Here is a 21,962-nt window from a genome sequence, read left to right as displayed (position 1 = left end):
GGATAGAATTTCCATCACACATTAAAAAAATTGCTGTATCTGAAATAACTTAGACAGAACTAAAGATGCAAGATAAGGAGACTCTAGTGGTAGCAAAGATCCTTACGACAAATTACACATGAAAAGCTTGAACAAAATCATTTCCTGAAGTGGAAGTGAACAAAAACAGGCATTTATTTATTGTTTTAATGTATTACGTGATTTTTATATAAGCAAATTAAAGTAATAAAATATTATAAAGAGCCATTTGATTATTTCATCCATCCTAAAAATTTAAATATGCAATATGGCCAATAACTTTTTGCCCCATTGGAATTTATGGACTACCTAATAGTTATTTAGAGTTGCCTTATATTTAGGTATACCTGATACCTACCTGGTAGGGGGGATTTTAAGGATTAAATGAAACAATTAATTGGGTGTCTACGATGTAGCAAGCATTACCTATAGTAAGCTCTGGGTTAACAGGGACTGACAGAGTCCTGCTGTGAGACCTGCTTCCTGCTCTTCTTTGATCTTTCCTTTCTATCACAGGCTGGGTTAGGGCACAGAAACTGGTAGTTGAGAGTTTCTTAGAAAGTGACAGGGGAGGCTTGAGAGGTGAAGAGCATCTTGCTTGGTCCCTGGAAGACAGGAATCTCAAAATGTTCATTGTGACTTTCTGACAGTCGACCCTTTTTCTCTTTGTTCTCCCCTCCCACCCTTACTCCCAGTGCAGTTTGCAGTGCAGGGAACACACATCTCTTCTGTTCTGAGAGGGATCACACTCAGTAACTCAAGACAATGAGCTTAGCTAACTTTGTTCATCTGTCAGGTAGCTCTAGGACAGTTGTAGAACTTTGCAGGTGACTTGTAATGACCTCTTTATTACATGTAATGTTTCCAGCATGCAAACGTTTTATACCGTATGTTTCCCAATGAGCGTACCAGGAGGGTTGTATGTATACCCTTTATAAGTTAAATTTCACTTTTGAGGTTTTCTTTTCTTTTCAAAACAGCGTATTAGGGTACAGAGCTCTGGCATGACTATCATTATTGACAGGTTTTGGTTTTTCACCTCTCTCCTCTCTCCTCACTTGGATTTATTTCACATAATATCTTCTTGGCATTCTGATTGTCTCTCTAGATTAAGCTTGAACAGTTAGATGTACCTTGTAATGGAGACAACAGACTAAAATACAAACACTCAATTTTTATAAGCCTTACATTGGCATTGAATTTTTTTTTGAAGATCTATGAACCAGACTGAAAAAGTAAATAAATGTGAGCTAGGAAAACTGATTTCTTGTTTACTGGAACTTGCTCAGTGAAGGAAAAGTTATTTCACATTAGGAATCATTGTTACCAGTTCCTCCAATAATCTTATTGTCTCCTGCATGGATCCTGTGGTTTAAAAAGGTAACAATAAAACAGAGGATGTTATGGTAATAAAACTCGGTATCGTGCAGTCAGTCTAGATTTGTGAAAAAGTTGTATTTCTGAAAGTCTTATATCAGGTTGGGTGATAATAGCTAGCTTGCTTGCCTGCTTGTACTACTTTACTTGAAATTTTTGAGAAATAACACATTATATCAAATGAAATTTGTTTCCTATAGTTTGTCATTTCCAAACTAAACAGCCAAAGTGCTAGTGACTTTAGAGTCTGGAAATACATTGTACATTTGAAATTTTGTTCCTGATAATTTTGTTCCTGAAATTTTGTTAGTGAGTAATCATTTGTTCCTCTTAAAATTTTGTTCTAAAATTTGTACATGGGGTTTTAAAAAATTCAGTTATGGTGAGACATCCAGACATGGAAATGACTGTTAGGAAAGAGGTTTACACTCACAGATCCCTAGACACAGGAGGCCCAGTACATTGCGCAGGGCCACGCAGGAAACAGTAGATCGTGCAGGGCCACACAGGGAAGCACCAGGTTGGGATGGGAGCCAGAGATGGAAGATGGGGGAGCATAGCCCAGAGCCTTTATTGGTTTTTTTGCAGAAGGGAATGGGCAAGACAGGGTAGCCAAGCTGAGTAAGTTTAAGATTGGCTAGTTTGAGTAATTTTGGCAGGCTTTGGGCTATAGGGGTGGTCCCTGGTTGTCCAGGTCCTGGGCCTGGGTGATTTAGGACAGGGGGAATATTACCTTGCTGTGGCTCTGGATTGGTTGGTTTGAATCACAGGCACGCTCGCACAGGGGTCTTTTCTATCTCTAGGAATTAGCCAGCCCTGGGAGGAACAGTCTGTCCACAGTCAAGGCCCCAAATGCCAGAGTATCAAGAACACAGAGAATGAGAGAATATAATCAATACAAACAAAACAAAACAATTGAGGAGCTGAAGATGGCACTGCTAAGCAGGCTGTTTCTGTGCATGTTCTTAAGAATGGTGCTGTAAAAGACTAGAGAACATCTAAGTAATTTATTTCTGAGTTTTACACTTTGAAATGGTGTTTTAGTGGGTTAGTCAAAGAAAGTGTTAACTAAAACCTAACGTGGTATGCTAGACATTTGGAAAACTTGAATTCAGTAACTTGACCCATGTAAATTTCTCTCCCATGTGAAGATGGAGGGCAGGGGTAGTTGGTCTGTGGTGCGTATGAGGTGCTTTCTGCTTGGCCCCCCCAGCTTATGGGATGCTCACAGTTTTGCAGGGCTGCTTCACTTCTAGCTCCGTCTTCTGAATTCCAGGCATAAGGAAGAGGGAGAGCAAAAGGGTGCTTACCCGTCTTTCCTCCCCTTAGGAGGAGTGGTCTTAGAAGGCTTGCCCAACAAATTCAGCTTACATCTCATAGGGAATTGGTGATTCACGGATTGGTTAGTGTTTGTATGAAGGCAACAAAGGTTGTCCTTTCTGTTGTTCAAACCAACTCAAAAAATAGCTCTTCTTTGAGAGGAGTTTGAAAAGAGAAGTGGGTAGGTTTTTTTTTTTTTTGAGACGGAGTCTCGCTCTGTCGCCCAGGCTGGAGTGCAGTGGCACTATCTCGGCTCACTGCAAGCTCTGCCTCCCGGGTTCACACCATTCTCCTGCCTCAGCCTCCCGAGAAGCTGGGACTACAGGCACCCGCCACCACGCCCGGCTAATTTTTTTTTATTTTTATTTTTAGTAGAGACGGGGTTTCACCATGTTTGCCAAGGTGGTCTTGATCTCCTGACCTCGTGATCTGCCCACCTCGGCCTCCCAAAGTGCTGGGATTACAGGTGTGAGCCACCGCGCCCGGCCAGAAGTGGGTAGTTTTATAAGAGATGTAATCATAGTGAAAGTCATGGTGATTATAGTAACAGTAATAAAAACTTGAGCTTTTATTCTATACTGGCTGCTACTCTGAGTGCTTTATAGATTTGTGTGTATAGTCCGTTTAGTCCTCAGAAAACCCCATTATTATTCTCGTTTTTTTTCAGATGGAAATTGAGGCTCACAGAGGTTACATAACTTGCTCAAGGTAACATAATTGGAAAGTGATGGAATCCAGATTAATAGCCGAGATTGTGTGTTTTGACCACGTGGTTTTACCGATCTGTAATTGAAACACCTCTAGCTCAGAGATAAGCAAGCCAAAGCTGGAAAGTTTTAAGGCATTGGCCCAAGGTCACCCCGGTAGTCGGCACTGAGCTTCTGCTTCTGAGTTTATTTCCACTACCCTGGTGTGCTTTCTCTAGATGCACACTCTCATCTGTATCCTCTTATATTTGGGCCAGCCTTCTTGAGAGGTGGCTATTTTTGGCTTGCTATGGTTCTGAATCCTGAACATTATATTCTTTCTTTAGACTTCTTTTACTTGGCAAGGAATCCCCCCAGAGGCACTTTAGCTTAGGGGTAGGGAGGGTGGACTTCAGAGGCACATTGCCTGTGTTTGAATCCTGGTTGTGCCAGCGTTAGCCGTGTGATCTTGGACAAGTCACATACCTCTCTTGAGTTTTAGTAGTCTCATCTATAAAATGGGTTAATCATAGTAGCCATCCCACAGGGCTGCTAGTCGAAATAGATGAATTAATACAATAAAACTGCTTAGTGTAGTGTCTGACACATAAGTAAATACTTTCTATCCTGATTATGTTATTACTTGTCAGAAACATTCTCCGAGTTAAACCTAACACGTTTTCCAGCACCCTGTTTGGCACTCAGTAAATGTAAATGGAATGACTGAAAGCAACTGTGAAGTGGTTTGTATTGTCAGCCCATGCGTCTCATACTGGTTGGAAATATTAGGATTGCAGAAGATTGGAATTTTCATGTTATTTTTAATATTTGTATTAATAGCCATTGTCACTATTAAGGATCGATAATATTACAGCATCTTACTCATCTTGTGCTACTTTCCACCTCACTTCACTTTTCTCGTGTATAAAACTATTAGTTTTTACGTTTGGTGCTTTTACTGAGATGGTGTTGAAAGGCGTTGTATACATCCAAGGTATTATAAGTGATACAAAAGTTGATGGCTTCATATTTAAAAATGGATGTTACTGGTTTTGAACCTTTTCATGTCACATTTCCAAGTAACGGCAATCACCCATTAAATATGAATTTAATCACAGGAACAAGATACAATCGTCACTGAAATGACTTTAAATGGCAGCATCACTTAGCAGTGAGATAAGGACTGGCAAAGCAGGATTTGTGTCATTCTGCCGCAGCTTTTAAACAATGTATTTGCATTTCCCTTGTCGGTTAAAATAATACAAGAATTAAACCCTTTTAAAGCGAACCTACCCATCTCTTTCCCATGTGTCATTCCTGCATCAGAGAAAATGCTGCATAATACTAAGATGACAGTCCCACCTCTGATGTCACCCAGGATGGTACAATCCTCTCCAAGCCTTTGCTGGGCTTCCTGCTGCTGCACTGGGGGACATGGTTACATTAAAGCTAACTCCCGGCATCTCAATTATCTCCTTGGAAGTAGTTTTCACAAATATAAAAACGCCCTACGGTGGCTGTTTTCGGTAAGCTACCAAGGTAGAGAGCAGCAGAGGCAGACAGAGGGAGAGCAAACGGGAGAACAGGCTGCTTCCGCCTTTGTGACAGGGACTGAGGCAGCAGCTCCTCTCGGCTCGGGTTCCAAGTGCTCAAAGTGCTTCCATTTACATCACCGTGTGCAGTGCAGGGCAAAAGGGGCTGCCAGGAAATCTGAAACTAATTTGCTTCCAGTTGACTAGAACAGCATATTTTGAATTAGCTTGCTTCTTTTTAAGCTAACTTTTCTCAAGCGTTAAACTGATGAACTGGGCATTTTCTATGATCAATGGGTAACTGCTGGAGCTACAGTAATCTCTGTGAGTAACCTCTATTTGTAGGTGTATGCAGGCAAATATATTTTTATATATCTATTTCTTTTAAATGCTGCTGTGAAAGTATCCGTCTGTATTATTGAGTGCTTTTGCTTACTAGTCTTGTCTTTCGAGCGTCCCAGTAGGAGACCCCTGGGGCTAGACCAGGTTCTGCTGAATCCAGACATAGAGGAGAGCATTTTGCATTTATTCAGGGATGCCCATGCCAACCATTCTTTAATTCCCAGTCATCAGAGAGATGCCACCTGCCCTCTGAATGCCTATGCCCAGCACCTCACCTGGCTGTACCTGGAATGTTGATTTCAGCATGTGACATTGAATTTTTCAAAATTTTTATTTTTATATAGAAAGCAGAATATTCTTACCTGTAATCTTACTTCCTTTCATTTTTTTTTTTTCCCCACCAGCTTTCCTGGGAACACACAATTCTGTCACCCTATTTCTGCTCCCTGTTTGTGATATATTATATAGACAGAAAGAGAGAAAACAGGCTACCCCTCCAGTTTTAGAAAGACATAATGTAGTGCTGGATGGGAATAGGGGAGGAGTTTCTCTTAAAGAGCTCAAACTGCTTTCCATCTGTGTGCCTGAAGTACAGCTTAGTATCTGAATAGCCTTGAAGGGAATAAGGTTAGCTCAAAGGTAGCACCAAAAATGTGCTGGAAACACGGTAGTTGAGACTGAGATAGAATCTTTACTGGAAGTTTGTAACAGGTATCTCAGTTTACACACAGGGATGTGTTTTTCCTGTTTGTTAAAAGTGTGGCTTTTATAGTAATTCAAGTAATTTATTTCTCTCTCACCATGGAAACTGACTTTCAAACTCTCTGTAAAATTTGCATTTCTAGATATACTTGGGATAATTGTTTATGTCAGATTGTAGCCTGAATCCTTAGTGAAACTGTGGGTCTCCTATTGAGCATGAAAACTGCTGGCTGCAAATGTGGATCAGCTGAGTCCTGAGTCGGCTACACACTGGAGGCTGAGTGAGGTGGCATGTTTACCACTGCACCTAACATCTGTCTTCATAGACAGCAGTTGAAAGAAGTCCACAGCTGCAGTTGATCATCACTGCTAAGAACTGCAGCTGCTTGGCATTCATAATTAGTTTTTAAAGAATTGTATCATTTTTTGAAACATCAAATTCTTAAATGTCACAATATTTCCTACATATATAAGAAACAGTTTGTATTAATCTTACCATATCTGTGTTAATTTTAGCAGAAGAAAGCTTGCTGTGAGCCAGACTGCAGGGTTATTTAAAAGTTTAGTTTAAACTTTTTTTTTTTTTTTTTGGCTTTTAAAAATAAAATTTAAAGAGTCAGTAAAGAGAGAGAAATTTTACAGTTGGATTTTTAAAAGCATGGGTTCCCCAACAGAGAGTAGAAAATGGACAGAATGGATGAAATCGGAGGGGCATCTCTGATCAGAAGGTAAAAGGCTGAAAGGAGAAGCACAAGATGTAGATACAAAAACCAGAAGTTATGACAAAGAGAGGCAGACAAGAGTGGAGAACTCCACTGGTTGAAAAAAGGAAACCAGCTTTGAAAAACATCGATTTTAAAGATGAGCTCAAATTCAGCCCGCACAGCTTAGTGCTGCTTCTCTGTAACGAGGAACAGTGCTCTGCACAGTTGCAGAGGCTTGGGTTTAAAATTAATGGGCTGTTCCCTGTCTCACTCAAGCTTCCCTTTGGTCTGCTGTATGTGGTGCCACTCCTGAGCTCACAGAGCTGCCTCTGAAATTGACTGAATGGTAAACTAGTATCATTTCTCTAGGGATTAGAGCTGATTAAGAAAAATTGGGTTCTGAATCATTAGTATGTGAAATTTAGTTTGCCGTAAGCACAGCTGTAACTATTAATCACTGGGGAAAGAGTGTCCAGTTAAAGGGATAGTTTCTGTTTGTGTGCACAAGTTAGAAGCTTGTGTAGTGGTTGGCAGGCCTTTTCCTGTTTATTTCCCCCCCCCACACACACACATAAACAACTCAAATATCTGTGCCTTTAGCATTATCAGCATCCAGACAATAGCCAGCATCCTGGATTACATATCGTAGCTTTCTTCAAAACGTGACTTTTCTTAGGGCGAAGAGAATGTCTCAAAACATAATGCACTTAGATTACTCATTTAGTAATTCTCATTACTCATACTCATTTTTCAGTTGTTTTTATCATACCAAATTTATTTTCTATTGCTGGGCAAAATGGGTTAGATTGTCCTCTTGTTTTATGTTAATACAAATTTTACTATTGCATTGCAAATTTGAGTCATATATCACTGTGTTGCTGGTGAAGTCTATTGATTATTAAACATAAAAACATTGATCGTTATTACAGTTAAGGATTATAGTTACTTATAGATGAAATGCATTTGAGATTTCTTTTCTTTTTTTTTTTTTTTAACTCTGCAAGGGTTGCTCTTTATATTTGTTTTGTAAATTAAGCATTTATCTTCCAATCTTACAGATTTATGAAATTTCCCATTAAGGGATCAGAGTGGTCACTGTTTTTCCTGCCCTCGTCTTTGGAGCTGAATTCCTTTCTGACAAGTCAGGGGAGTGTGTTTTTAAGCTTGCTTTTATAAATTTTCAAGTGTTAAAATAGCTTACTAATTTATAGTTTTCTTATATTCACATAATATTAACATAAGTTTTAAGGTGTTTGCTAACTGATATTCATTAGGGAACAGAGAACACCAAAGGTGTTATTGCATTTATGAATATCATATGTAGAAAGGAGGAAAAACAGATTATTAGTGGCTGGGTTAGCCATCATTTATAAAGGATTGAAAATCCGATGAACTATACTCATAGGAAATACATTATAAGACCCTTAGTGCATTCTCCATAGGACCTTATCAAACTGAATTTCCCCATACATTTCTATTTTACAAGCAATGCATCCAAAGATATGAACATTAAAACCTTGGGAAAGTATTCTGGTTTTTAAAACTTGAAAAGTCCTTGCGCTTCCCTGAGCCCATTTCTTTAAGCTCCAATGTAATTTTTTTAAGCCTGTGTACAAATAGTAATATATAGGTTTTGACTAATGGTCAAGTTCACATTTGCAGTTATTTTATGATCTTTTTGTGTAAGAAGAGAGTCATTGACCATTCATTGTGAGAGAAATTTACTATGAGCTATAAAATCAAGAAGGAGTCATATTACAGCAGAGGCAGTTCTCTTCCTCTCTTGGAAAGGGTCCGGGGGCAGTTGCTAATTTGAGGGTAAACCCAGACCAGAATGATCAAGTGTTTCTCTTTGCAGGAATGAGATTGTTTTCTTGGAACTTACTTTAGTTGACGTCTATTTGATTGAACAGTTGGACCTCTGAGTTAGGAAGCAGGCAGTTGTGATCTCTTTTAAAATAAAAAAGTAGGCAGTAAATGTAGTCAGAATGACTTGTAGATATTGTTGTTTTCCGGAGCAGTGTTTCTTATCCTGTAACATACATATGAATCCTCTGGGATTCTTGTTAGAAACCAACAGGATTCTGATTGGGAATGTCTGAGGTGGTGCCTGAGAGTCTGAATTTCTAACAAGCCTCTTTGGTGGTATCTATGCTGCTTTCTCAAGGCTACACTGAGTAGAAAGGCTCTAGGACAGCACTGTCAAATAGAGCTTCCTGTGGTGATGGAAATGTGCTCTGTATATAGATAGACATATAGATACCTATATCTCTGTATAGTGGAGTATGGTAGGTATTAGCTACATATGGTATGGAACACTAAGGAACTACATTTTCAATTTTATTAAATTTTAAGTAACTTAAATGTAAATGGAAATAGGCTTATGTGGATATAGCTACCAACTTGGACAACACAGTGTTAGAAATCCATTGAGAAATTTATACTTAATGGTGATAGCTCATGTAGGGTCATACTGAATTCTAGAATAGGCTGAGATTATCTCCACTGAAATTTACCACTGCCTGAACTTTGTTTGCGAGCAGACAGTATATATAGATGGAGGTGCTGGGTTGTAAGCTCCTTGATGACAGAGGCCAAGTTGCTCTTGTTTGTTGCTCTTCTCTCTGCCACTTGATGCATTCATGGTCCACAAGAAATGTCTGCTGAGTAAATGAGAGAAAGAGCTGGCTCTCACATCAGGAAGCACCCTACTGTTTCCCGAATCCTTTTCAAGCCTGGACTTAGAAGCAGCAGGTAGGACTTGGGTGACAGTAACATGTAGTATTTTGCTTGTGTTTAAGGAGGCTGTTTTTTTGCTTCTGTCTTGAAGTTTTTTGTTTGTTTGTTTGTTGAGACAGGGTCTTGCTGTGTTGTCCAGGCTGGAGGGCAGGGGCACAATCAGAGTTCATTCCTGCCTCAACCTCCCAGGCTAAAGCAATCCTCTAACCTCAGCCTCCTAAGTAGCCGGGAGCACAGGCACACATCACCACGCCTGGCTAAGTTTTTAAATTTTTCGTAGAGATGAGGTCTCCCTGTTTGCCCAGGATGGTCTTGAACTCCTGAGCTCAAGTGAACCTCCTGCCTCAAGCTCCCAAAGTGTTGGGATTACAGGTGTGAGCCACCGCATCTGGCTTTCAGCTGCTATTAATTGGTATCCTATGGGTTCTGGGACATTCATAATTGATTGATTCAACAAAAATATCCATTTTGCTAGGTAATATTGTTATAGGCTCTGGAGATATAGTTGTAAAGAAAGCAAATAAAGTTCTTACCTTTTAGAGTTTATATTTTTGTGGCAACAAAGCAATACAAGACAAAACAAAAACCTTTTTCTAAAAAATGGCACGACTGGTCCCAGGTTCTAGAAAATATATGTGTATGGAATCCGTAATTGTGGCTCTCCTGAAGAACCTAGGCATAGATGTGACTGTCATAGAGTCTTGGGAAATGTATGTCCTATTGCTGAGAATCCCTCATGAAAACGGTTTTATCTAGTTCAAATTTCAGCTTACAGTGACCGAGTCTACAGTAGATGGGGCAAATAGTTCTTGTATTTTGTTTTTCTTGAACTATTGTCTTTTAAGGAGTTTGTTAGCCAGAGTGGAAGAAAACCTGTTTGATTTACTGCTTCTCAAACAGGATAATTCTCAGAAAGGCCATGGTTTTTCTGCAGTCAGTCTTACAGAACAGACTTATTTTCTCACAATTTGAAGAAATTTCTTTCTATCCCATTCCATTTTATTACGGCTCTGTCCCTGTGTTCCAGAAACAGATGACTACTTAATATATAACCCAGAGCACTCCTAAAATTCATCCTGTTAACATTCAAATGTATCTCATTTCTTTCTCATTATTTAAATCAAAAGAAAAAAGGTCTTTAAAAAAATCAGTAGATTTATATGTCATTGCAGGAAAAGCATATTTGCTAGACAACACGAAACACGATTTGTTAGGAATCTGACCAGATACACAAAGCAGCAGATAAGAGTCTCTGACAGAAAAGTATGGCTTCTAATGGAGTATAAATAGATACCTCCAAAAAGTACATGTATTTCACATGAATGTGAAAACTCTTCTTCTCTCTTCGCTCCTCGACACTCTACACTACATTTTTCATTTTTTTAAGGGGAAAAATACACGCAGTAAAGTATGAACTCTTAATAATTCACATTCTACTAGTGTGTGGTTTATATTTAGGTAAGTGCTAAAGTTCTTTTTTTATATTTAGCAAGTCCCTAAGTCCCTTTGTCACACATACGAGACCAAATTCGGGTAGGACTAATTCAGGAAGGCTCGCTGGAGAGGAAATGTTTTCGGTGGATTGTTACATTAGTAATAGATGTAGACTGAAAGGGAAAGTGTTAACACGTTTGGTGTAAATGCTCACAGCAGTTGGAAGAGGCCATGTTGAAACTAGAGGGGACTGGGGCAGAGGAGATGAGGAGATGATGGGCATGGATGCTGGTCCAGGTAGAGTGTCGTGGGAGATGCAGCACCCCTCGCCTCTTTGTTCCTGTCTATTCTGCCTGTGTTCTGGCTCTAGCACTCACCATCTCTCACCTGTACTATTGCCAGAAGCCTGCGTGGTTATTCCTGAATCTATGCTTGTACCCTCTCTACTACACCTCCTTCACATTCTACCAAGGCGAGCTTTCTAACATGCCAAACAGACTTCTCAAGTTCTGAAAATACTCACTTTTGAATCCCCTGTGTTTAGTACATAGCAGGTAATCAATATTTGCTGAATGCGTGAATGAATTTTGGAAACAATGGGCATTTAATAGGAAGTATCTATGGCCCTATTTTAAAAGGGAGTAGCTGAAAAAAATCTTAAAAGAAGAATTTGGCCTTTTTTAAAAAAAATAATTATCTTAGCATATAGTCCCAATTTTTAAACATAAGGAATAAATCAGAAATTCTAAGTAAAAGGTCAGGATTGATACTCTGCCATATTTTGTGTGTTGTTAAAGATAGTCAAGTTGCGATAACCAATACAAACAGCAAAAATAAACTGCTTGTGGGGTGTGACAGAGGGTGCCTTATTTGAAAGGCAATTCTTGCTCTTATGCTGAATCCTTAGGGACATGATGATTAAGGCTGTTTCTACCCAGAAGCTACAACGAAAACATTTCTGGTTTTATTCTTCATTATATTTGTTAACATTACTGCTCTTAGAAATGATGGTCTTGGCTGAATGCATTAGTTCACGCCTGTAATCCCAGCACTTTGGGAGGCCAAGGTGGGAGGATCACTTGAGCCCAGGAGTTCAAGACCAGTCTGGGCAACATAGAGAAACCCTGTCTCCTCAAAAAAATAAAAAAATAAAAATTAGCTGGGCGAGGTGGCACATGCCTGTGGTTCCAGCTGCTCCGGAGGCTGAGGCTGGAGGATCACTTGAGCACAGATGGAAGTTGAGGCTGCAGTGAGCTATGATCATGCCACTGCACCCCAGCTGGGCAACACAGTGACACCCTATCTCAAAAAAGCAAAAACGCAATGATGAATGAGGGTCTCTCACAGTTCAGTGTCCCTGAGTCGCTCCCAGGCTTTTAATCCTGAGAGACAGAAGACTAGAAATTTAGTCCTGACTTACAGTTCCAGAACAGTACTTTACTGAACATCATTTTATTGACCTTGGTTAGGTCATTTCGCTTCTCAGAACATTTGTCTTCCCTTGTCTATTCCAGTTCTTAGAACAGTAAACATAGACCAGGAGAAACTACTCAAATATTTAATAACAAAGCAAGCAGTCTGTCATGCAGGGCTTTGCCTCGCCCTTTCTCCCTCTTATCTGACCTCATTTTCTTTGACCGGTTGCCAAGTTGTTAGATCAGACATCACAAGCACTTGCCCACAATTGTTGCATTTGCTGCCCCTTTCTGAGGGACATTTCAATGAAAACTGCTAAAAATGGGGTGAAGGAATGATCAGATTTCTCGGAGGCCCCTTGATATCTTTTGGTCACTTCTCTTGGGGCCACTATTCAGTTGTGTTTTTTTTTCAGAGAGCAATTGAAACTGTTAAAGCAAAGTGGGCTCCCAAGTGACTAAGTTTCACTTTTCTTCCCTTTGTTGAATGGATTTCACTGTAATGTGTATTGGTGCTGTTGATAAATATAGCTTCAGCGGCCACTATGGTCAGTTTTCTTAAAACACTTCGTGATGGGTTAAACATTATTGCCTTTGGAAGCTTTAAGGTGTGAGTAACATTATGCTCATTTGTTTTGTATATTTACACTGTATATACCATACAGCGAAAGTCTTTTTGACATTTAGGTATACAGAGGAGAGGACTTTTTTCAAGAGTTGGTGAGCAAGAGAAGGCTTAATTAAGGGCAGGGGATTTGGCTTAGGTCTTGAAATGTGAAAATAATCTGATTTATGTTGAAATGGGAAGAAAAAGTATGTCAGGTAGAGAAAAAAAGTTGAACAAAGGCAAAGGAGCATGTGTATATCTACTCATTCAGAATGGATGTATGCTTAAGCTTATTTCCAGTGTGTCTTAGGATTAGAAGAAATCTTTTCAGGGTATTCATGGGCTGCCCCCTCCTTCAGTTTCGAGGCAGTGGTATAACATGTGAAAAGGAGTTGAGAGAGACTAGATTAGGAAAGATGGATTGGCATTGTAAAGGAAGAAGTAAAGCTTTTATCCACAGACAACATGATCTGGTATGTAGAATCCTGAGGAATCTATAAATATGTTATTATATGCTCCAAGTTAAGCAAGATTGTAGGATGTAAGATTCACATACAGCAACAAATTGAATTTCTGTACACGGCTAATGAATGATCTAAAGAAATTTGAAAAGCAGTATCAAAAGAAATAGAATCTTAGGGGAATACATTGAAAATCTGTACATTTAAAATTATAAAAAAAAGCATGGCTAAAAGAAATTAAAGAAGATTAAATAAATGAAAAGACAGCCCATGGTCATGGAACAAAAGATGTAACAGTAATACTATTAAGAAGTCGATACTGTATATATTAATTGCAGCCCCTATCAAAATCACAGCTGTCTGACGAGTTGATTCTAAAAGTCATGGGAAATTCAGGGGGCCCAGAGTGACCAAAACAACCTGGAAAAGGAAGAACAAGGTTGGAGGAGACTCACACTTCCAGATTTCACTTACTGCAAAGCTACAGTAGTGAAGACAGTGTTATTCTGGCGTAAAGATAGGCATCTAGCCAGGTGTGGTGCTTCATGCCTGTAATCCCGACACTGGAAGGCTGAGGTGGGAGGGATGATCACTTGAGCCTAGGAGTTCAAGACCAGCCAGGGCAGTGTCTCTTAAAAGAATGAAAAATTGTCCAGGTATGGTGGTGCACACCTATAGCCCCAGCTACTCGGAAGGCTGAGGTGGGAGGATCACTTGAGTTCAGGAGGTCAAGACTGCAGTGAGCTGTGATTGCACCATCGTACTCCAGCCAGGGTGGCAGAGTGAGATCCTGTCCAAAAAAAAAAAAAAAAAAAAAAAAAAAAAAAAAAAAAAAAAAAAAAAAAGATAGGCTTCTAGCTCAATGGAATCGAGAGTCCAGAAGTCAACCTTTGCATATATATTAATATATGTATATGATTGATTTTTCACATGGGCACCAAGACTTTTCAATGGGGAAAGAATAGTCTTTTCAACAGATAGCGCTGGGAGAACTGGATATCCACATACAAAATAATGAAGTTGGATTTCTACTTCACATCATATACAAAAATTAATTCAAATTGGATGAGAGAGCTAAATGTAATAGCAAATACTGCAAAACTCTTAGAAGACAACGTAAAAGTAATCTTTGTGACCTTGGTTTAGACAATGATTTGCTACATATGATACAAAAAGCAGAAGAGACCAAAGGAAAAACAGATAATTTGGATTTCAGCAAAATTAAAAACTTTGGTGCTTCAAAAGACACTATCAATTAAGTGAAAAATGACCACTCACAGAATGGGAGAGAACATTTGCAAAGTATGTATCTAATAAAGAACTTATATCCAGAATAGATAAAGAACTCCTACAACTCAGTAATAAAAAGACAAATAATTCAGCCATCAAATGGGCATGTCTCTAAAAAAGATGTACGAATGGCCAAAAAACACATGACAAGGTGCTCAATATAGTTAGTCATTAGGGAAATGCAAATGAGAACCATAGTGAGATACCACTTCTAGGATGTCTGTAACAATGAACAGACAATCATAGACTCTTACACATTGCTTGTAGGAATGTAAAATAGTGCAGTTGCTTTGGAAAATTGTTCAGCAGTTTCTTAAAATATTAGACATAGATTTACTATATGATCCAGAAATTTCACTCCTAGGTGTATACAGAAGAGAATCAAAAATATATGTAGACCAGATGCGGTGGTTCATGTCTGTAATGCCAGCACTTTAGGAGACCGAGGCAGGCGTATCCTTTGAGCCCAGGAGTTTGAGACCAGCCTGGGCAATGTGGTGGAACCCCATCTCTGTCAAAAAAAAAAAAAAAAAAAAAAAGAAAAAGAAAATTAGCTGGACATGGTGGTGCATGCCTGTGCCTGTAGTCCCAGCTACTCATGAGGCTGAGGTGGGAAAATGGCTTGAGCCCAGGAGGTCAGGGTTACAGTGAGCCGTGATCGTGCCACTGCACTCCAGCCTGGGTAACAGAGTGAGACCCTGTCTCAAAGAAAGAAAGAAAAGAAAAAATATATTTAGACCCTGAAACTTATGTACACATTTTTTATTCATAGCAGCCAACAAGTGGAAACAGCTCCAATATCTCATCAATTGATGAATGACCAAAGTAAAGACTGTTCGCTTGTGATGACATTATGTGGCAATAATAAGGAATGAAGTTCTCAGCCAGGCTCAGTGGTGCATACGTGTAGTGCAGCTACTTGGGAGGCTGCAGTGGGAGGTTTGCTTGAGACCAGGAGTTTGAGACCAGCCTGGGAACCATAGAGAGACTCTGTCTCTCTTTATAGATACAAAATAATAAAAAAAAGGAAGGAAGTTCTGATACATGATACAACATGAGTACACCTGATAACCTTGTCCTAGGTGAAAGAAGTCAGACTCATAATGCCGTGTATTGTATGATTGCATTTATATCAAGTGTCCAGACTAGACAATTCCACAGAGACAGAAAGTGTATTGGTAGTTACCAGGGGCTGAGAAAAGCTGAACTGGGGAGTGGCTGCTTATGGATACAGAGTTTTTTGGGGTGAGTGATAAAAATGTTCTGGAATTAGATAGTGGTGATAGTTGTACAGTTTTGTGAATATACTAAAAATGACTGAATCTTAAAAGGTGGAACCATGAACAGACCTACTGCATTCCATGCTGAAAGAAATAAAATGTCAATATTCCACCCTAGGAAGACGGCTCTTTATTCTTTTTAGCTATCATCTTTTTCAATTCATTGTTTGAAAAGTCGCTTCCTTTTCAGATGTAAGCAAGCTACAGTTTATTAGTTCTGTCTTCCGTAGAAGGCATTATAAATACTATCACAGAGAAGTGCTTGTTAGATTCCATCAATACTTGATTCGAATGTAATTTTAAAAATATATTTCAGGTGAGGCATGGTGGCTCATGTGTGTAATCCCAAGGCCAAGGCAGGAGGATCATCTGAGGCCAGGAGTTTGAAACCAGCCTGGGCAACATAGTGAGACCCCATCTCTGCAAAAAATAAAAACGTTAGCAGGGCATGATGGTGCACACCTGTGGTCCCAGCTCCCTGAGAGGCTGGAGTGGGAGGACCACTTGAGCGGAGGAGTTTGAGTTTGCAGTGAACTATGATCGCACTACTGCACTGCAGTCTGGATGATAGAGTAAGACCCTGTCTTTAAAAAAGAAAAAAACGTGTATATATTTCAAATTATTTTACAACATGGAATATGAAACAACATATACTCTCAGATGTATTGCTGTTTAACACACTGGGGGATACCGTGTGTTAAATAGCGATACATCTATTATTAGTAATTGTATCAGTAATTAATAATTGTCAGTTATTAGGATAACTGATGTTTCCAAGTTACCTCATTTAGTGCATGCCTTGGAAATCAAATTTTTTTTTTTTTGGAGATGGAGTCTCACTCTGTCGTCCAGGTTGGACTACAGTGGTGCAATCTTGGCTCACTGCAACCTCTGCCTCCCAGGTTCAAATGATTCTCATGCCTCAGCCTCCCAAGTAGCTGGGATTACAGGCAGAATCAAGTCTTTTTTCAGCCATTTCAGTGTATATATTACCGACATTTATCAAATATTTCACAAAATAGGAAGGTTGTAACTCTGCAGTAGTTTAAAAATAGTCACAATGGCCAGGCACGATGGCTCATGGCTGTAATGCCAGCACTTTGGGAGGCAGAGTCGGGTGGATCATGAGGTCAAGAGATCGAGACCATCTTGGCCAACATGATTAAACCCCATCTCTACTTAAAAAAAAAAAAAAACACAAAAATTAGCTAGGCACGGTGGCACGCACCTATAGTCCCAGCTACTCTGGAGACTGGGGTAGGAGAATCGCTTGAACCCAGGAGGTAGAGGTTGCAGTGAACTGAGATCGTAACACTGCACTCCAGCCTGGAAACAGAGTGAGACTCCATCTCAATAAATAAATAAATAAATAAAATAAAATAAATAAATAAAATAAAATAAAATAAAATAAATAAAAATGGTAACAACTAATGTCCTCTTTCATAAAGTAGAAGTGAGTACACTGTTTTTCCAGCATAGATGAGGGTTTTCATGATACAAAGTAACCAAAACTAAGTTCAGAAGAAGACTGGATACTGGGACTGATAGGACTATAACTGCTCTCCGTATACCCCCAATTTAAAGTTTTGGTTTGTTGTCAGAATGTCCCCATCTTCAGTTCTCACTGGCTATCATTTTAACAAGAAAATATTATAAATTTGGTTCAATACAGTGAAGATATACTAGTTAAATGCTGTTTACTTCATATATTGTGGTTCTTCATAAGATGCCACTAAAATTTTATGCAGGTGGTGATCTTACTAATATGTAGAATCTAAAATGTTGAACTCTTGGAAGCAGAAACTAGAATGATAGTTACCAGGGACTGGCAGGTGGTGGGATTGGGGAGGTGTTGGTCAAAGGATACAAAATTGTAGATAGATAGGAGGAATAAATTCAGGAGGTCTGTTGTAGAACATGGTGACTGTAGTTAATAACAATGTATTATAAACTTGAAAATTGCTGAAAGAGTAAGTAGGTTTCACATGTTTTTACTACACACCAAATATTTGAGGTAAAGTACTGGTATGTTGTTAATTAGCTTGATTTAGCTACTCTACAAGTGTATGCATATATTAAATGCATACATATACACTCATGTTGTATAATATAGATATAAACTTTATATATGTAAACATACGTGTATATATATAAACAAACTATTGTCAATTGAGAAAATAAATGAAATGAGAATAATGAATTTTCTGTAGTTGGGATCCTGGAAATCTTTATCAACGCAGTAAGTGTCTCATTCCATGTTGGCTTCATTCTTATTTTTCAGGGATGTTTTGAAAGCATTTTTTCCCTCCACAGAAACCCAACGGTGAAGGGGAGACTTCTGGCAGAAAAAATTACTGACTGAGTTTAAATAGATGATAAGTGTTTTGCAGAGGTTGTCTCAGAGATTGCACTGCACAGATATTGCTGGCTGGGTCATAGGGCTCTTTAGTGCTATGCCCAATGTAAATATTTTAGTTGCTGTTTTATGAGTGGTATTTGGAAGGTGGTACATATCCTTATTGTGATCCCTTTTTGCAAATGAAGCAACTGAGTTACTGAATCCTCACGTATGGGACATCAGAAGCAAAGTTAAATATGGCAGGTGTCATTAGATTGCCCTCTATGCTGAAAGTTTTGTGGTTATACTCATGTAGACTGAGTAGAAGGGGTCACTGCAGTGTCATGAGAAGTATGTGTTACAGGGTGGTGGGAGGACAGATATAATGCAGTAATCAAGTGAATAAGTATTACTGAGTGCCTAATTTGTGTGAATATGCATCGTTACCTCCTGGGCCCTGTCTTTCTACAACAAATCATGCGTCCATTGTGTTCTTTTCACAGGTGATCATGGAGGAAGCACTTTACTCCCACCAAATGTCACAAATGAATTTCCAGAATATGGGACCATGGAGGAAGGTGGAGATGGCTTAAGGGCTTCTCTGGAGTTCGATGGTGAGACTCTGCCATGCCACCCACAAGAGCAACATGGTGTCCATGCTGCTCTTACTGGCTGCCACTCTGGGCTCGACAGTGTTACAGAAGGACCAAAAGATGTCAGAGAGGCCCCCTCTCAAAGTCACCTCAAGGAACAAAGTTTACAGCCCATTGACTCTTTGATTTCAGCTCTGAAAGCCACAGAAGCCAGAATCATTTCCGGAACATTACAGGCTACAAAGGTACTGGACCAAGATGCTGTTTCTAGTTTTTCAGTTCAGCAGGTGGAAAAAGAGCTGGACATTGCCAGTCATAAAACACAGAGAGTCAACAAACTGCTCCCTGCTGGCCAAAAAAAATCACCAGAAATACCTCTTTCAGCTGAAGTAACGACGGAGGAAAGTTTTTATTTGAGCATCCAGAAGGATCTGACCGCGCTGTTAACTGGAGACACTCAGGCAGAGCTTTCCCAGATAATGAATAATGGGAGGAAGGGGGCTCTCTGTGTGCAGGAGCCATCTTGTCCTGTGGCCTCCCTCGGGAGCTCAGCAGTGACCTGCCACTCGGCAGGCAGTGTTGGTTTCTTAAAAGAGCAGAGGTCTACTCTTGGGAGAGAGCACCCAGGGGGATGTGATCAAAGCAGCTCCATGGGACGCCCAGGCCGGGTCAAACATGTGGAATTTCAAGGAGTGGAGGTACTGTGGACAGGAGGAGATAAGAGAGAGACCCAGCATCCTGTAGATTTTGAGACATCACTGCAAAGAACAGCCTCTCCTGAAAGCAAAGAGTTTTCCAAAGTGCCATGCCGTCTCATCTCATCAGCTGGTTTGTGTAATTCAAGTCGTTTAACTGACAATGTTTGGGATGAGTCCTGGAAAGCTCCTTCAGAGAGGCCTGGCACTAGCTCAGGGACATTTTCCCCTGTGCGTCTTGGTGAGAGTGGAGAGGATGAAGTCTTCCTAAAGGAAAACAAACAGCATCTTGAGAAGACACCTGAACCAGAGAGAGACAAGGAAAGGTGAGCTCCCAGGGTAGCTGTCTGAGATGCCTGGTACTTATCATAGAAAACCATTATCCTGTGCTTGATATGAGAACACAATCACAGAATGTTGGGTCCTTGTTATCATAGAATATAAGAGGAGCTAACTATAAGCTAGGTCCTTCTAAGCTAAGATTCCTCCTAAGCTTCTCAGATATTAAAGTGATCTCGTTATAAAGTCATCCATTAGGCATGGACCAGGGAAACAGAGTTCTGAACAGACTGTGAACACTAAACTGTGAATTCTTTTCTGACATTTTCTTAACATTTGACAGATTTCAAGTTTTCCAACATCAAGGTAACTAACATACTCCACCGTTATCTTTAAGAATATGAAAAGGTTTGGACTCTTTTGACACACCCTATGTAGCCGGTACTTCCCACCTTGGCATTTCTTCTGGGTATGACACCAATGCCTTCAGTCCAGCCTACGTACACGTATGTACACAGAGGTTCTGGGCCCACTCAATTTCCTTTGTTTGTTTGTTTATTTATACAGAGACAGGGTCTCATTCTGTCGGCTGGAGTACGGTGGTGCGATTATGGCTCACTGCAGCCTTGACCTTCCAGGCTCAAGAGATCCTCCCATCTCAGCCCTCTTGAGTAGCTGGGACTACAGATGTGCGCCTCCACGCCTGGCCTACTGTTGTCTTCTTTGTAGAGATGGGGTCCCAGGCTGTTTCAAACTCCTGGCATGAAATGATCCTCCCACCTTGGCCTCCCTAAATGGTGGGATTACAGGCGTGAGCCACTGTGCTGGCCCCTTCCTGTGTTTAGAAATGACATCTCGGCCGGGCGCGGTGGCTCAAGCCTGTAATCCCAGCACTTTGGGAGGCCGAGACGGGCGGATCATGAGGTCGGGAGATCGAGACCATCCTGGCTAATACGGTGAAACCCCGTCTCTACTAAAAAATACAAAAAACTAGCCGGGCGACGAGGCGGGCGCCTGTAGTCCCAGCTACTCGGGAGGCTGAGACAGGAGAATGGCGTGAACCCGGGAGGCGGAGCTTGCAGTGAGCTGAGATCCGGCCACTGCACTCCAGCCTGGGCGGCAGAGCAAGACTCCGTCTCAAAAAAAAAAATAAATAAAAATAAAAATAAAAAAAAAAAAGAAATGACATCTCGGGGTCAGAAGTGGATTTTATAATTCAGTTTATCCCTGGTATTCACATGGGAATTTCTTCTTCTCACAAGTAGCATATATTTTGATTTATGGCTTTTATTATTATTTTTTAATTATACTTTAAGTTCTGGGCTACATGTGCAGAACATGCAGGTTTGTTACATAGGTATACATGTGCTCTGGTGGTTTGCTGCACCCATCAACCCGTCATCTACATTAGGTATTTCTCCTAATGCTATCCCTGCCCTTGCCCCCCATCCCGACAGGGCCCGGTGGGTGATGTTCTCCTCCCTGTGCCCGTATGTTCTCATTGTTTAACTCTCACTTATGAGATTTATGGCCTTTATGAGTGAAACTTGGCGTCATGGGGTATTTCCTGGTCTTTCTCTGCATTTCTGACATCTACACTGGCTTAGACCCTGGATAAATGGCAGACATGACCCATCTTTCTCCACTCCCTTCGATCGTAGTCATTTGTTATGTACTGTACCTCTAATTGGTACCATCTTTTCTTCTGTCAGTCCTCATGACACCATGTTTTATAGTTTATACAGGAGAGCATCAGTGTCAAAGCTGAGGGTTGTTTCTTGTTTTCTTGTTCGGTGTAAGGAAATGCCTTTTCCTCTGCAGTTAACAAACCCACTGAGAGTGTTGCTCCTTTGGGATCACTGGCAGGATCCTTCCCACTCCCCTCCCCAACCCATCAGCTCTCCAGACTTCCCTCCAAAGCGGCCTTGATATGTGGCATGTGGCCCAGTGTTTATATTCCCACTGGAATATATACTTTTACTGTTGTTCAGATTAATAATTCATTCTTCTTTTCTTCCCACAAATATTTTTCGGCTGTCTCCTATGTCCTGACACTGTAAGATGCTGGGCATAAAAGAATGTTCAAAATAGATGCAGCTCACGGTTACTGTCCTCATGGAATCTATGGCTGAAGATAAACATTGATCACA

At 40.2% G+C, this 21,962-nt stretch overlaps 1 protein-coding gene across 1 annotated transcript in view; it reads left to right on the top strand.

The window, feature by feature from the left end:
* The window catches only part of PSD3 (pleckstrin and Sec7 domain containing 3), a 492,789-nt gene that overhangs the window by 121,401 nt on the left and 349,426 nt on the right, over positions 1-21,962 (top strand). The window contains exon 3 of the mRNA XM_010363497.2: positions 18,749-19,859. Within this exon, the coding sequence (XP_010361799.1) occupies positions 18,749-19,859 (1,111 nt within the window). The remainder of the gene's footprint in view (positions 1-18,748; positions 19,860-21,962) is intronic.

Source organism: Rhinopithecus roxellana, chromosome 9 (genome assembly GCF_007565055.1).
Source record: "Rhinopithecus roxellana isolate Shanxi Qingling chromosome 9, ASM756505v1, whole genome shotgun sequence".
Classification (NCBI taxonomy): domain Eukaryota; kingdom Metazoa; phylum Chordata; class Mammalia; order Primates; family Cercopithecidae; genus Rhinopithecus; species Rhinopithecus roxellana.
The sequence above is the reverse complement of the archived record's forward strand: the minus strand, read 5'-3'. Positions and strand labels throughout refer to the sequence as shown.